This window comes from Poecilia latipinna, unplaced genomic scaffold, assembly GCF_001443285.1.
Source record: "Poecilia latipinna isolate Pla-1442-1.1 unplaced genomic scaffold, P_latipinna-1.0 Scaffold108, whole genome shotgun sequence".
Classification (NCBI taxonomy): Eukaryota; Metazoa; Chordata; class Actinopteri; order Cyprinodontiformes; family Poeciliidae; genus Poecilia; species Poecilia latipinna.
The window spans coordinates 312,798-328,518 of record NW_015112724.1 but is presented as its reverse complement, the minus strand read 5'-3'; the positions used below and the strand labels follow the sequence as shown (position 1 = coordinate 328,518).

General features: G+C 39.4%; 1 protein-coding gene across 2 annotated transcripts in view; it reads left to right on the top strand.

Annotated features, from left to right (window-relative positions):
• Positions 1-5,132: 5,132 nt before the first annotated feature.
• Positions 5,133-15,721, top strand: part of LOC106944692 (uncharacterized) — a 26,595-nt gene continuing 16,006 nt past the window's right edge. For both annotated transcript variants that reach the window (XM_015027884.1, XM_015027883.1), the window contains exons 1-15: positions 5,133-5,546; positions 7,666-7,823; positions 8,394-8,452; positions 8,584-8,657; positions 9,443-9,565; positions 9,647-9,684; positions 10,774-10,899; positions 11,019-11,129; positions 11,235-11,264; positions 12,130-12,168; positions 12,353-12,478; positions 13,537-13,663; positions 14,641-14,811; positions 14,903-14,937; positions 15,269-15,421. In XM_015027884.1, coding sequence (XP_014883370.1) covers positions 5,147-5,546; positions 7,666-7,823; positions 8,394-8,452; positions 8,584-8,657; positions 9,443-9,565; positions 9,647-9,684; positions 10,774-10,899; positions 11,019-11,129; positions 11,235-11,264; positions 12,130-12,168; positions 12,353-12,478; positions 13,537-13,663; positions 14,641-14,811; positions 14,903-14,937; positions 15,269-15,421 — 1,770 coding nt within the window. In that variant the 5' untranslated portion in view covers positions 5,133-5,146. The remainder of the gene's footprint in view (positions 5,547-7,665; positions 7,824-8,393; positions 8,453-8,583; positions 8,658-9,442; positions 9,566-9,646; positions 9,685-10,773; positions 10,900-11,018; positions 11,130-11,234; positions 11,265-12,129; positions 12,169-12,352; positions 12,479-13,536; positions 13,664-14,640; positions 14,812-14,902; positions 14,938-15,268; positions 15,422-15,721) is intronic.

Genomic DNA, 15,721 nt, shown 5'->3' with positions numbered 1-15,721 from the left:
ATGTGCCAAATATTCATCAAGTGGCATTAAGGACCAGCTGACTGCAACGGGTAAGAGAGTTCATAAGGGTGGAGCAGCTCAGAGAGGTAGGATGGGGCAAAAATGAGAGCAAAGTGGAACTGGAGTCAGTTTCCTTGTTTTAATGCTCAAACTTGACCAAAAATGCTGATTCAGATGTTTAAAAGTGACGTAACAGAAGTAAGGTCTTTCTGGCCGTGGGAAAAATTAAATTTAGCTGTTTTTATCAATACTTAACTATAGCCACAGTTTTCTATAACAAATATTTGAAGCGCTTGCACTCTACCTTGGGTCAGTTTTACAAATGAAGAAAAACGTGTAAACTATTTTTAACTATATAACTTATAGCTTGTTATTGTATTTTTTGTCACCACCAAATTAACTTTGTGGATAAGAGTTAAACCACCATTGGTTTTGTTTTGAACTTTTTCCGCTTTGAGATTTAATTTCCCTTTGGAATAAATAAAGTATTTTAAATTCTCAATTTGAATAAATAAAAAGTGTTGAAACACTGTTTTAATATGAATAAACAAGCTTGTTTGGTGGTATAATCCAGTGTTTCCCAACCCTGGTCCTCAAGGCACACTGACCTGCATGTTTTAGATGTTCCCCTGCTTCAACACACCACATTCAGATGATTGCAATTCAACAAAAACCCTGTTAATCGGCCATCAATTGAAATCATGTGTGCTGAAGCAGGGGAACATCTAAAACATGCAGGTCAGTGTGCCTTAAGGACCAGGGTTGGGAAATACTGGTATAATCTATCCCCACAGCAGCAGGTGGTGGCATGCAGTCGTTTGAATGAATCAAAGAAGAAAGGACGGTATCAAATTAGCTCAAGAAAATAACGAGATTCTCTCCGGATTCCGCGCGACCTTATTTCCCGTTCACGCACACTGTTTGGAACGTTGCGTCATGACGTCTTTCTTGTGACTAACAGTCGCGTTTGCTAGCAATAGCCTGCTAGCTTGATGGAAGCAGAAACCGGAGAATAACCTGTTTAAAATGTAATTTTTAAAACTTGCACTGGCTAAATGTGACTGAATTAAGCCAGCGACGCAGTACGACTGGCTTCGATTGTTGAAAGTAGGTGAAATATATTTTTTTTGTTAGAGAATTTAACTTTCATTCGATACAAATAGACATTAAAATAGAATGGTTGTTACAAGTTTGGATGAGTTTTATGTTTACTACTAAATATTCCTCTGAGATACTGCCTAAATATGTTCTGCGTCATCTTTTAGGTCACTAATCTTCACCTCCTCTGAGAGTCATCTTCCTCAAACAACTGCAACAATGTCTTCAATTCCACAGGGAGGTCGCTGCAGTGATACTCTCAGTGACACTGCCTCTTTGGCCTGGCTTTCAATATGCAAACAAACCGAAAAAGATCACAATAACCCATCTTCTGGCTGCACAGATGGAAGCAGAAGTGTTTCTGGTGAAGGTGCAGACAACAGGAAGCCTCCTCCAAGTGCAGGTGCTGCTAAAACTCCAGAACCAGGCAGATCGGATCAACCCAAATACACAGCAGATTTAGCTACTGAGATCCTCAGCAAGTTTGGACTTGACAAGGATGACTTGGGAGAGCTCAATGCTTACTCTGATGATCAGATCACCCCTGAAAACCTGAAATACATCCTGATGGAGATTTCCATGAATAAGAAGAAAAGAGCTGCAGAGAAATCCTCTGAATTGCAGTCCACTATCGGTCTAAAGAGTAACTTGCATAAAACTCCTGTAAAGTCAAATAAAGTTATTGATTGCGGCGATTTTGGTAGTAGCGTTGCTAAAAAGGAGACTGGAAAAGCTAGCACAGATAAGAGTAGTGGTAAGTCACTGGTGGAAACTCACAAACCCAGTGAGGACTGGCTGCAAAGATGTGTGTTAAAGGGCAAAAGCAGAGATTTGGACTCTAAAACAAGCCACAAGTCTGAGATTAGTGAGCAAAATAAAATGGTTTCACCCACACATAAACCTGATGGGCCTAAACTCTGCAAAACTCTTCCTCCAAAGCAACCAGAGTCCACATCTAAATCATCCAAACCCAGTAAACCAGAACAGAAGAGTTCCAAAAGCAAAGAAAGCAAAACTCAGATAGAAGAAACAACAGCTGCTGGACAGAATAAGGCTGAGCTGAAGCGCGGACAGAAAGGACAGGATAAGTCAGTGATGCAGACTAAATTTAAGGGATCATCTTCTAAAAATGAGCCTTCACACGCTGTAATTTCAGCCAAACAGAAAACCGACAGGCCTAAATCCTGCAAACCTCTTCCTCCAAAGCAACCAGAGTCCACATCAAAATCCTCCAAACCTGGTAAAGCAGAACAGAAGAGTTCCAACAGCAAGGAAAGCAAAACTCAAATAAAAGAAACAGCGGTTGCTGGGCAGAATAAAGCTGAGCTGAAGTGTGGACTGAAAGGACAGGATAAGTCAGTGATGCAGACTAAATTTAAGGGGTCATCTTGTAAGAATAAGCCTTCAGATGCCACAATTAGAGACTGTAAAGGAATCTCACCGGAATCCTTCCCACATTACTGTTCGATATGCAACAAGGAAAGTCGTGACGTACAGGTGAGTGATCTACACTACAAAAACACAACATTTTACCTAGTATTTTTGACCAATTTCTAGTAAATATCTTATGACGTGTGAATTAAGACAAAATTAACTCACAAGAAACTTTTTCACAAGATATAGGAGCTTGTTTTAAGTCAATAATTAATGTTAATTTTAAAAAGGATGTCTTTAATTGGCAGTTTATTTCATTTATAACAAAATTTTTCCCATAAGGGAAATAATCTGCCAATGGAACCAATACTTTTTCATAAATGTTAAGGAGTCATTGGCTTAAAACAAGCTCATATATCTTGCTAAAAACTTCTAAGTTTGGTTTATCGTATTTCAAGAGATTTGTGTTGAAAATACAAACTGATAAAATGTAATTTAAATGTTTTTTTATTTTAACAGGCTTGGTGTTCCCACATGAAGACCGCTGATCATCGTGAGAAGTGCAAAACCCTGTAAGGTTTTTGCACAAAGTCAGCCTTTGTTTATTCTTTCTTTTGACGATTTTACTCATTTATTTTAGAAATATAGACTTTTTAGAAAGAAATGTTCATGTTGTTGAATATGGAACTAAGAGTGGAGTTGCAATTAATGGTTCACCAGTCAGACATGAAATTCCCACAATATAACTTTTAGTAAAAAGTCTGTAACGTATAAAAAAAAACACACAAGGTTTTTCTTTTTTTTGTTATGTAAGTTAATGTTTTATAGTGTCTAGAACGTCACAAATCAGCAGGTACTGATTTGTACCTGCTTCCCTAGCAACCAAGGGAAGCCCAGCCCATCGCCTAGCAACCCCAATGGAATTCTGTCTGTTGCCTAGCAACCCAAGTAGAGAAGAGTGACAAGAGATAATATTGTCTCTGTTTTAACCTGGAAATCCATCTTAGAGTTGCTAATAAGTGAATCAGGCCTGCACATATTGATTGACTGGTAGATTTCCTTAATCTTGGGTTATCTGCACAAATTTTCTAATTGTTGGATCTCCAGAAAAAATTGTAAATGTAAATCTTCAGACATCTGGTTTCAGCCGTATGTGTGTGTTCTTTTTTTTCTTCGTAGATACCCAGACTTGTTTTGTGAACAACAATTCTCCAGGTAAAAGTCTGTCTTCAAACAAATGCAACCCACTTTATCCTATGGATCCAAATGTGTTTTTGCTTTTCCACGTGTTTAAATAGAATAGACGCAATCTGGAGGCAGTATCAGGAGACGGGCAAATACAAGAGTGACTCTCGCTCACCCCGCCGCAGGAAAGCTTCTCGTTCAAGAAGTCTCGACCGCCGTCATAGAAGAGGCTCCAGTTCTCCCTCACCCCGCCGCAGGAAAGCTTCTCGTTCAAGAAGTCTCGACCGCCGTCATAGAAGAGGCTCCAGTTCTCCCTCACCCCGCCGCAGGAAAGCTTCTCGTTCAAGAAGTCTCGACCGCCGTCATAGAAGAGGCTCCAGTTCTCCCTCACCCCGCCGCAGGAAAGCTTCTCGTTCAAGAAGTCTCGACCGCCGTCATAGAAGAGGCTCCAGTTCTCCCTCACCCCGCCGCAGGAAAGCTTCCCGTTCCAGAAGTCTCGACCGCCGCCATAGAAGAGGCTCCGATTCTCGCTCACCCCGCCGCAGGAAAGCTTCCCGTTCCAGAAGTCTCGACCGCCGTCATAGAAGAGGCTCCGGTTCTCGCTCGCACAGCCCGTATCGTCAACACTGTAAATCCAGGAGTAGATCAATGTCCACCTCAGACAGTTCTAGCTCTGAGGACAGCAGAGACGGGTGCAGGAGCCCATCCAAGTCTTCCTGCAGTTATAGACACACCCTGAGGTCTGTTGGAGGAACTATTACTTTACATTGGACTCAACAGTTGAGATCTGTGTCATCATCCATTACTTTTCGTTCTGTTTAGGTCTCGATCTCGTTCTCCACGGTACAAGAAGTCCGCCTCCTCTCTCCTCCTGGACCACCTTCTGCCTCCTAGGTCCACCTCCTCCCAGGGGCCACCTCTCTCCTCCTCCCAGCAGAGAGGAGGACCACCTCTCCTGGGATCAACACTCCTGGCAACACCCCCTTCCTCCTGGGACCACCCCCTCCCTCCTGGGTCCAACTATTCCCAGGTACCACCTCTCATGGGACCAACTCCTGTCTCCCAGGACCACCTTCTGCCTTCTGGATCCACCTGCTCCCAGAGTCCACCTCCCTCCTGGGACCACATTCGCCCTCCTGGGTCCGCCTCCTCCCAGGGACCACCTCTCATGGGACCACCTCTCATGGGACCACCATTTATGGGACTAACTCCTGTCTCCCAGGACCACCTTCTCCCTCCTGGGTCCACCTCCTCCCAGGGACCACCTCTCATGGGACCACCATTTATGGGACCAGCTCCTGTCTCCCAGGACCACCTTCTCCCTCCTGGGTTCACCTCCTCCCAGGGACCACCTCTCATGGGACCACCTCTCATGGGACCACCTCTCATGGGACCACCTCTCATGGGACCAGCTCCTGTCTCCCAGGACCACCTTCTCCCTCCTGGGTCCACCTCCTCCCAGGGACCACCTCTCATGGGTCCACCTCTTATGGGACCAGCTCCTGTCTCCCAGGACCACCTTCTCCCTCCTGGGTTCACCTCCTCCCAGGGACCACCTCTCTCCTCCTTCCAGCAGAGAGGTGGACCACCTCTCATGGGTCCACCTCTCCTGGGTCCACATCCTCTCCTCTCTCCTGGGACCACCTCCTCTCTCCCATGTTCACCTCCTCTCCCCTCGGGGATCTCCAGATCTTCCTCATTCAGCGTTAAGGAAGCAGAGCTGTACTCTCCAGGAATGCCTTCCGAGAGACAGCTTTCACCCAAAAGCAGCAGCAAGAATCCGCTGTCACCAAGTGGAAGCGGCGAGAAACTAACGTCCGGCGAGACATCGGTCCCTCGGGATGAGAGCAGTGTAGAGACGCTGGTGAAGAAACTGCTTCAATCATCAGGTTAGACACATAATGGGGAATTGGATTAGCTCTAATTGAGCTTCCTGAAGATTAAATTACTACTCAGTTGGAGCTGTGATATGTAGCTTTTTTAAGTGTTTTTTTTAAACATTTTTTTTTTAATTGTCACCATGTTGTGACAGAATAATATGAAGCAGATAATCTGTGAAAATTCCCTCACCTCCTCATAGTACCACTATATTTCTGAAAAAACTCCCCTCTCCCAGTCAAAAACATCCAATCAGTGTCAGGACGTCGGTGTTAACTGTCAATTAAACTTATGTACATGCTGCTAAAAGAAACAATGGTAACACTGTCTTTGAAGGGATGTGAATAAGACCGTCATGACATTGTTATAAACATGACATAACACCTGTCATGAACATCAGTAAGTCTTCATGAATATTTGACTGTTGTCATGAAGTGTCATTCAGTAAATCATGACACTTTTAATACAAAATTGAACATTATTCAAAATTGTCTTCGTTATGACAACTTGTCCTTAACCAAGAAATCATGATTTGACATAAATTTGTCATAATAGTAGTCATAATGATTTAATTATTACACTAGCAAAAGCTTTAACAAAACAATAATTAATATTTCCACTTGTCCTACTTGTTTTGTTGAAATAAAGCAAAACAAGTAGGACAAGCAATAAAGATTTCACTAAGCTTTATTACACGGTCAAATGATTTAATAACAGACTCATTAACATTTTTTTTTACATCAACTAAAGTGGAACAAGTAGCACCAGTTATGAATTAAGTGTTATTACTGTGTCATTAATATTAACGGTTACCTCAAGTAAAGTGAAACAAGTAACAGTTATGACAAAGTCATTAAGTGTCATTAATATTAACTTTTACCTCAAGTAAATTGAAACTAGTAGCAACAATAATGAAGATGTAATTTAGTATTACAGTGTCAAATGCAATGCTAACAGAGTTATTGATTAAGTCTTACCTCAAATGAAGTGAAACACACTGGACTACTTATAACTACCATCATAACTGGAGAAAAAACCCTTTGCACATTGGAATAAAACAAAAGATAACTTGTTCTAAGATAACAGAGGGTTTAACATCTGGTCAGTATATTGTTACTCTGAAATGCTGATTGAAAAACTAAAACAGACTTATTCTTTAACTTAAGAAAATAGGTTCTTTCAACAGTAACATTTTTGCTTTGATTATGTCAGCCATCTCCTTCGTAATAGTCTTCCTGTAATGCTCTGAAAACAGGAGATCTTCTTCTTGTCTTCATTTCCTGGAAGCAGCTCTTTGAAGGTGTCCAGAAATGCTCAGAAATTACAGCTGTTCTTGCAATAGTTAATCATGGCGAAAGCCTTTTCATGAATTCAAACTTGGTGAATCTCTTCTGGACATTCTCATACTCAATTCATTGTGGTCACTTAAAAAAAGAACAAAAACAAAAAACAGCGTCATCATAATTCAGCATTTAATTAAATACGATTCCCTTTCTGCACACTGTCAGAATGATAGACTGGCAGACAAATGTACAGTTAACATGACTGGTTGTTATAAAGTGCAGTACAATTATTTCTTAATACAAGTAGTGTAATAACTAAAGCTGAACAAAATGACAAGTTGTCATAACGAAGACAATTTTGAATAATGTCAACTTTGTATTAAAAGTGTCATAATTTACCAAATGACGCTTTATGACAACAGTCATAAATATTCATGAAGACTTACTGATGTTCATGACAGGTGTTATGTCATGTTTATGACAGTGTCATGACAGTCTTATTCACACCCCTTCAAATAAAGTGTTACCGAAACAACTTAAAGTTCAAGGAAAACTTTTTATCCATCGTCATCAGTGGTCATGCTAACTAGCCTTAGCACTCATGGCAGACTCTGCCATGAGTGTGAGGAGAGTGATTGACGGCGCTAACGATTTTGGCAAATATGTAAATAAAACAAAAACATTTTTATTAATAAAAGTTACATACTTCAGATTTAACCAGAAGAATCCAGACTAAAAACATGATATATTTTTTCCGTGTTTTGCCATTGTTTTCCTCTTTTACACTAAATTCTTTGCAATTCTTTAACTCTGCTACATTAAAGTGTGTTTTTATCTGTCTCTCTAGCTGTCCAGTCTTTGTCAAAGCAGCAGATAGATGTGGAGAGCCTGGTGAAAACTCTGACTCCGGTTTTCCTGGACGAGTTCAACAAATTAACCTCAACACCTGGATCATCAGAGGCGCCTCAGACTGAAAGCACAGCCGGTTTCCTGCCAAATCACCAGGTTTCGTTATTTAAAATTACAGCTATCCATGTTATGTTGTTAAAATTATTTTTGTTATACATACAGTGACAAAACTTTTTTTTTGACTGCATACTTGTGACAAACTGCACACAGCTGTTAAGTTTTGTTAAATTGTAACTAACCCCCCTGTGGAAGCCTAAACCCGCCCCGACAGAGTTTAAAAAATTTCACTGAAGTAGACGGAGCCAAGACACCGATGGGTGTGACCAAATGTGGGAATGAGTGGGAACAGAGAAGCTCTGTCGTCAAATTAACAACTTTGCTGCTACGTTTAGCAACTTCTCAGACCCTTCATGATATTTTTCCAGAAATCTACTATTCCAACTCCTAACTCGCCGGTCGTCTTACATTTTATGACTGCATCGCTTTCCTTCCACTAAAGTTTGAGGTTTTAATATGAATTTAAAGATGTTCAAAGATGTAAATACAGCACTTGACAATTTAAGAAGCAGATTTCATACATTAGATATTTCTGTTGTTAGATGAAAAGCTTATCTATTGTATTTTAATCAGTTTGCTTGCGTTGAATAGAATACTTTCTATTTACAGTCTTCTGGACCCCAGAAGCCTCCTGTGACTTCAACTGAGCAGAAAATGGCTATGGAAATGTATGATGTATTCTTTATGTTGATATTTAATTTAATCTGTCGTCCTCGTAATATTTCTGATGGTTCACCCATTTGCTCCTTTAGTTTATGTTTATATCTGAGCTGACATCAGTTCACTTTGTTCCTTACAGGAAATCTCAGCCATCAAACAGAATTGAAGCCGTGAAAGTGAAGGAGAAACCAAAGAATGAAACTGAGTTAAAACGTAAGTGGGGAACTACTTAGTGGGTATAGAAAGGAATCTTTGTTGATAATTTTTGCTTTTTATCACAAAATTTCTCTTGGAAGCCTTTTTTAATAGCTATAATTTGGGTTATTTTGCCCTTCAGAAAAGTAAAAAAAAAAATAATAATGGCGTTTCATTTATTAACTGTTTCAAACTGGATATTTAATTAGCAAGCTAAATATGTAGTTTATAAGATACATATTTAGCTTCAAACTAAATATTTAGTTAGTAAGTTAAATAATTAGTTTACAACATACTTTAACTTTTTGTCAGCATGCGAAATATTTAGTTCGTAAAATTTAACTAACTAAAAAATTGTTTGATAGCTAGCTATTTAGTTAGAAATCTAGTATTAGTTGAAAGCTAAATATTTAATGTGCAAAATAAATTAGTTGGAAATTTAATTATTTAACTTCAGATTGAATATCTAGTTATCAAGGATTTAGTTAGCACAACACATATTTAGTTAGTTGTAAACTAAATGTTTAGCTTGCTAATTCATTATTGTTTAATTATGAATACATGAATGACTTGATGAAAATATAACTTTGAAAATTAGCCTCCATTTTTTTCTCTTATGACAAATTAAGTCTTAATTGTTGGGGACACAAAGAACAAAATACTGTCTGTTGGCGAAATTCCAGATGTTTGTGTTGGGAAGTTCTGGTTCTTTGGTTCATTTGTTTTTATCAGGTTTAAGACGAACCAAATGGGATATTTGATTAATATCCGTTTTCACCTGTGACACATTTTCTGATTTAAAGGTCCGGCTATCACACCTGGTGAAAGTAAACCAGCATCAAACAAAAATCCGGCGCCGGTGATTTCCTCAGATGATCTGACTGTTGGGGAGAAGATAGAAAAATGCTTTGATCCCAAACTGCTTTGTATGTAAACATTACAATTCGATTGTATTCATTTTAACATTGTTTTGTTTTTTACTTTATTTATTTGACTCTATTTTCCAGGGCCTGTTGAATCCAAAGGTTCCATTTTAGAACCAGAAGTAAGCTTTCTATCTGTTTTTATCAGTATTCCTGAAAGCCGAATTCACTTTTCCCCCTGACCAAGACCTAAGCCAGTCAGATTTAAAGATGGCCCCATTTTCTACCTCATTCCACAATATGTGATGTTTGGAAACGGCAGTTAATTGAAATCAAAGTCGCCTGTGAATGGTGGACTAGACACACAAAACATGAGTAAAACACCTGAGAAACTTTATGCTCACAAATAACCCCCAGATAGGCCTCTGTGATCTGATCTACATCAGCGGTGTAAAAAGTTTGTCGTTTGTGCGAACCCCCGACTGCAGTTCAAAAATGATACAGATTTGGTCCACAGATGCAGACGAGACTTTTATTTTGTAATGAGGGTAAAAATTACCAACATAATTTTCTTACATTGTGAAGTACAACACTAATTATTCATCTGTTTATAACCATGTCGTAACAAAAGATAAAACCAAGTTTATCCAGAAACTTTTACTGAAAAGCCAACTTTGCTGCACCCAAATCAGCTTTTATTCATTCTTAAACTTGGCTAGATAATAGCAAACATTTTGAAAAAGTTTGACACAAACCCTGTTCTTATTACTTAAAATAAATTTAACGCTGTTGCATAAAAAAAAGTAAATTTTTGCCAAAAAACAGAACTTTTGAGCGTAATATCATAAAATTTCTAGAAAAATAAGGAAATTTGCCAGAAAAAAAGTCTGTTTTATATTACCAACAGACATTTTCTATTAAAAAAATAAAACTTGGAAATTTATGAAAATATTTCTAGAAAATTCATGAGATTAATCACAGAAAGGAGGAAATTTACTCTTTTTTTTTTTTTTCTATCTACAACGGACCTAATACACAGTCATAAAAATCCTTGTCAGGTTTTGGATCTACAATAAATATCGAGCTACTTTACTTGATTTCAAGTAGGGTTTTTTGGCCCACGAATACTTTGGAGTCAACAATTTTGTCTCACTTGGCAAAAACTTTGGTCACCTCTGATCTAAATCATATACAAACACAAACTGTGTCCTAATCAACACAATGATGTGGTTTTTCCCTCTCCTAACGTAACTGCTCCGTTTAATCCGAAGCTCTTGATAACCAACCTTCCAAAGTATTACGACGGCTGCTACACAGAGGATGATGTCGTCGCTCTCCTCCAACCTTTTGGGTTTAGGAACAACTCTGACATTTATGTGATTCCTCAGAAACAACTGGTAAGCATCTTCTGCCAAATCTGCGTTTTGCCACTCAAGTTTTGGTTTTACCGGTTGAGCACATTTGATAGATCCAAGTTTTGATGAGCTTTCCTGTTTTGTTGTTCTTCTCCTTGCAGGCTGTTGCTTTCATGCCGCAGGTGAAAGGGCTGAGGAAAGCTCTCACACAGTTTAGTCGCGGCATGTTTTTCAAAGGATCTAAACTATCCGTACAGGCTTGTAGAGCAGTGGTAGGTGTTTCAGTGCTATACACACTTTATAAACGCTGGATGATGCTAACAGTGTGTCATTGGATGACCTTTTTGTAAAAAAATATATCTAAACTCTGTTTTCAGACTGGTTGGAAACCTGGGAAGCCTACATCGGTTAGTATACACAAAGATCAGCATGTTCTGTAGTGAATTACTTCTGTCTCCATAATCAATTAATCTATTAATTACAATATAAATCAAAACAAACTCAATCATTTCCATTTGCATGATTCGGCGTTTCTCTCTTTCTACCAAAAACTGAATGACAAAATTCTTCCGTCTGGTGTTTTGGTCTCAACTAAACATGTTTTGAAGGATTATTTAATCTTTGAAGTTTATTTGCAGGCTTCATAATTCATATTATTAGTTGTTTTTGTTTATTTTGGATATTTAAATATCTCCCAGTTCTAGAGTTAAATATTCATTAGAATTTAAAGTTTATTGATCTTTGAGAATGTCTTGCTCTATTATTCCTTTATTACATCATATCAGTTCAAAATGGTGTCAGAAGTACAAAATATCATTTATCGCAATAACTTGGACAATATATCGTCCAGCAAAACGTGTCACTGTGACCGGCATACTTCTTCATTCATTCCTAAAAAACCAAGTTTTCTAACCTTGTTTCAATGGGGAGAAAAGAACCATTAAATGTGAAAATGCTGGTTTGAACAAAAGGTGACCAGATAATTGACTCTTTCATTGCTGATTTGTTGGAGATGATTTCCAGCCTCACCAGTCTGTCATGCCTCTCTTTAGATGAGCCGTCAGATGTCTGTAGCTGCTAGCAGTTTTATGTTTTGACACAGTTGAGCTGCTAGCAGCAGGGCCTCGCAGCAAGACCGTAAATGGCCCCCAGGTCACACTTTGAACATACCTAGGCTAAAGACTTTCAATAAGTTGATAAAGTGTGTTTAAAGTATGTTATTTATTCATGTTTCATACCTTCAACACTTACTCTGGGCACTTTCTGTTTCAGCTTTGCCTTTACAAAGCTTTGATGCGGTGCTTAAAACATGTAAGTAGTACTAAAACATGAATAAATATATTTATTCTTTATGCTTAATTGAGTTCTGAGCATAGGTTGTGTGTTCAGGCGATGATCCGCTATCTAACATCCTCCTGAGATGAACTGAGAACCATCAGCTGCGATTATCAGGATTGTTTCGTATCAGCTCTGATTGTTCACTCTCCGTTTTTAGAACATGACTGATAATGGAGAAAGAATAATCTGCATTCATCACATCTCACCCAGCGAGGCCCGCGACCTCCGGACGGCTCTGAGGAAAATTGGTTCTGTGAGGAACTTCCTGCCTCTGCTCAACAAGGTGCAAACACACACAACAGGCACAAGGCTCGACAATATGTTAGGAATATAATGTCGTTGTGCACAATTTTTATTATGCAAAAGACGGTTTGAAGTGTTAAAATGGTTGGTTACTACCAGCTTTGGGCGCTGCTAGCTAAAAGGTTAGCGGGGCTCAACCTAAAGCGCTAACCATAAGCACAGAGTATCCAAACATTGTGCTCAAGTAAGAGCAGGACTACTTCAGCTCGTCTTTACTCCAGTTAAAAGTCCAAGAAATTTCTTAAGTTAGAGTAAAAAGTATTTGGTAAAAAAAATCCACTCAAGTACAGAGAAACTGATCAAATTATCAATCATTTAATATTTAAAAATTACATCATCAGATGGACCTAAAAGTATTTTTTTGTCAAACAAGTTACTCATGTAAATGCATCTGAGTAAATGTAACTAGTTGCTTCCAAACTGTGCATAAGCATCAGCACTGCTAACTCTAAAGCGCTACACCAACAAGGTACGTAGCGTAAGCTAATGCTAGTGCTGCACAGCATTATAGCTGAAGAACACGAGGAGAGGAAACGGAACTGCTGTGTAAACAGCCTTCACCCCCTTCAAAATAAGAGCATGAACACAACCGCCTAACTACTTAAAAACATCCTAACCAAAGCTTAAGTTTGTGAAAAAGCCACTTAAATCAGTGCTTCAGCATTTATCCAGAAAAATTAATTTAGTGTAAGCTAATTGTTTTCAACTTAGCAAAAGCTCTTGAAAACAAAACGATGTGCTCCACTACTAGTGCACTAGCAGATTAGTGGAAATGTGCTGCCTCTTTCTAAGTGCTTATGCTAATGTAATATTTGGACATTTAGAGTCTCAGATTTTCGGAAGCTCACCTCTGACCACAATGACTTTGCCCAAAATGGTAAAAGTTGCAAAGTGATGAAGCACAGATGACAATAAAAAGAGGAAAACAGGCACATTTTGTAATCACAAGATTTTGTTATAACGTGCAGCCCTGATAGAAAGTCGTCGATTTTAAATGCGTCTGTTTATTCCCTCCGTCTGTCTCTGTGTGTGTTTCAGGTTTTTGTTGAGTTTGAGTCGAAGCAAGATGCGGATCGGCTTGGAGTTTGGCACAGCTTCCTGAAACGAGGCCGTAAACACACCGTGGAAAGGCTGAAGATGGTTGTGGCCTCCAGTGTAGCTCTGCGTGAGTTTAAAGAAATAAAAAAATTACACAGTAGATTCTCTTTAGATTACTCTAAAAATGATTACAGTAATATCTAATGTAAAACCCCAAAACAAAATTAAAAAAAAATAACTTTTGCTGATCTAAGTTTCGACCATTATTCTGAAAATCTGAAGCAGTCGGCTTCACGTTTGACTTCTGGTTGCAGCGACATGTTGAAGACACACCAGCGGCTCTCCTTCTGTCACGCATGCGCTGGAGACGATTCTTCACATGCCGTCCGCTGCAGCGATGGAGCGATTCCTTTAGCAAAGTGAAACATGGCGATGCAGGCATTACGAATTCTGCGCAGTAAAGGGAAAAATAATGCACATAAACCTTTGAAGAATAACTCAAAATAACTTCTTTCTCGTTCTCTTTGTCGGCTACGCTACACAGAGACACGTTGCCATAGCAACTGACAACAACGCCACCACACGTTTCAGGATTCAACACCAAAACGCGCTCAAATATTTCACACACCAAGAACAGAACACTCGGTCCATTACAGTTTAATGTTTCCTGGGTTGATGTTTATTTTGCGATTATCAATAAGCGATCGCTGTGGTAGACTAGCTACCGCTGCTATCAGCTCTTCTTGTGGTGGTTGATGAGCTAATAAGCACCTGCTCTACCGATGATCTGCCAGAATTGGTGTATATGTCGCCATTTTTTTTTTACTTTTGTAGCTGAACTGAAGCAGATAGCATTCCACAGCACATCTACATGTTATGTGGTCAAAGTCAAGCTAGCATAGCTGACCTACTCCCTTCAAAAAGTGCTAATTTTTTCTCCCTAAATAAATTTTTTCCCCCCTGACCTTGTTGTCTAGTTGTTGTACTGTTGACAGTTACTAGCAAAGCGCTGCATCCCTTTTACTTTCATATATCAGGTGTGCATTTAAGATTTAGCCCGTTATATTGACAGCTGTCTGTAATGACCTGTGTGTTCATGTTCAGCCCCCAAGCTTCCTGCTCAGGCTCTGCCGGACGCCAGCGACGCCGTCGCTACTGCGAGGGTCCCTATTGCCAACGGTGTCATCAAAGATTGTGCCGATCCTCCATTTTGGGTCACGATGTCGACGGCGCCGTACATGTTTCCCACCATGTCTCCGTGGTTCGACATCCCTGGTAACAACAACAACTTTCTACTGAAAAAGACTCATTCAGAAGAAGCTAAAAGCAGACCGACCGAATAATTGTGCTTGTTTTCCACCTCTAGCTTTCCAGACGGTGAAAGAGGTTGGCGACATAAAGGTGACTGCAGCTTTCTATTTTTGTAGTTTTTATATCATTTAATGTCCAATAAGTCGTCCTCAAATTACGTAGCAATGAACGTCTTGATGTGAGACGTTTTACAGGCTCTTAATGTAACACAGATTGTGTGTTTTTATAGTGATTTAAATACTTACCAGCTTTAACAAACGTGTCCATATGTCAGTTTTTCCTACTGAATGAAAACGCTGACGTTAAAAGTTTATTTTAGGATTGTGCCAAAAACTTTATTTTTACCCACAGCATGTAAGAAAAGAGGCGTTTGGTGTGCCGTCCTTTAAAGTATTTTAAATGTTAAACTGTCTTCCTGCAGAAAGCTCTCCCTCAGGCCTCCCAGTTCTCCACCGTCATGCTGACTGGTTTCCCTCAGTCGATAAGGAGTCAAAGTTTTGTGGCCCAGTTGTTCTCGAGTTATTTCACCAAAGGTCACTCGTGGTCTGTGAACGTCCTGTCACTGCAGAGGAGGGTAAGGAGGATGAGAAGGGTCCAGATGGTCTAGTCCAGGGGTGTCCAAAGTGTGGCCTGGGGGCCATTTGGGACCGTTGGACTGATTTTATTTGGCCCCCAACAACAATTCAAAAGTGTTGCAAATTTGCCATTGATGCAGATGAAGACTTTTAATTTGTAATCATATCGTTGCCAACGTGATTTTCTTACACAGGAAAAATGTAAAGTACAAAACAAAGTATTTGTGTTTTTATATCCAAGTTTTAACAAAAAGTTTATCCAGAGACCTTTGCTGAAAAGCCAACTTGGCTTTTATTCG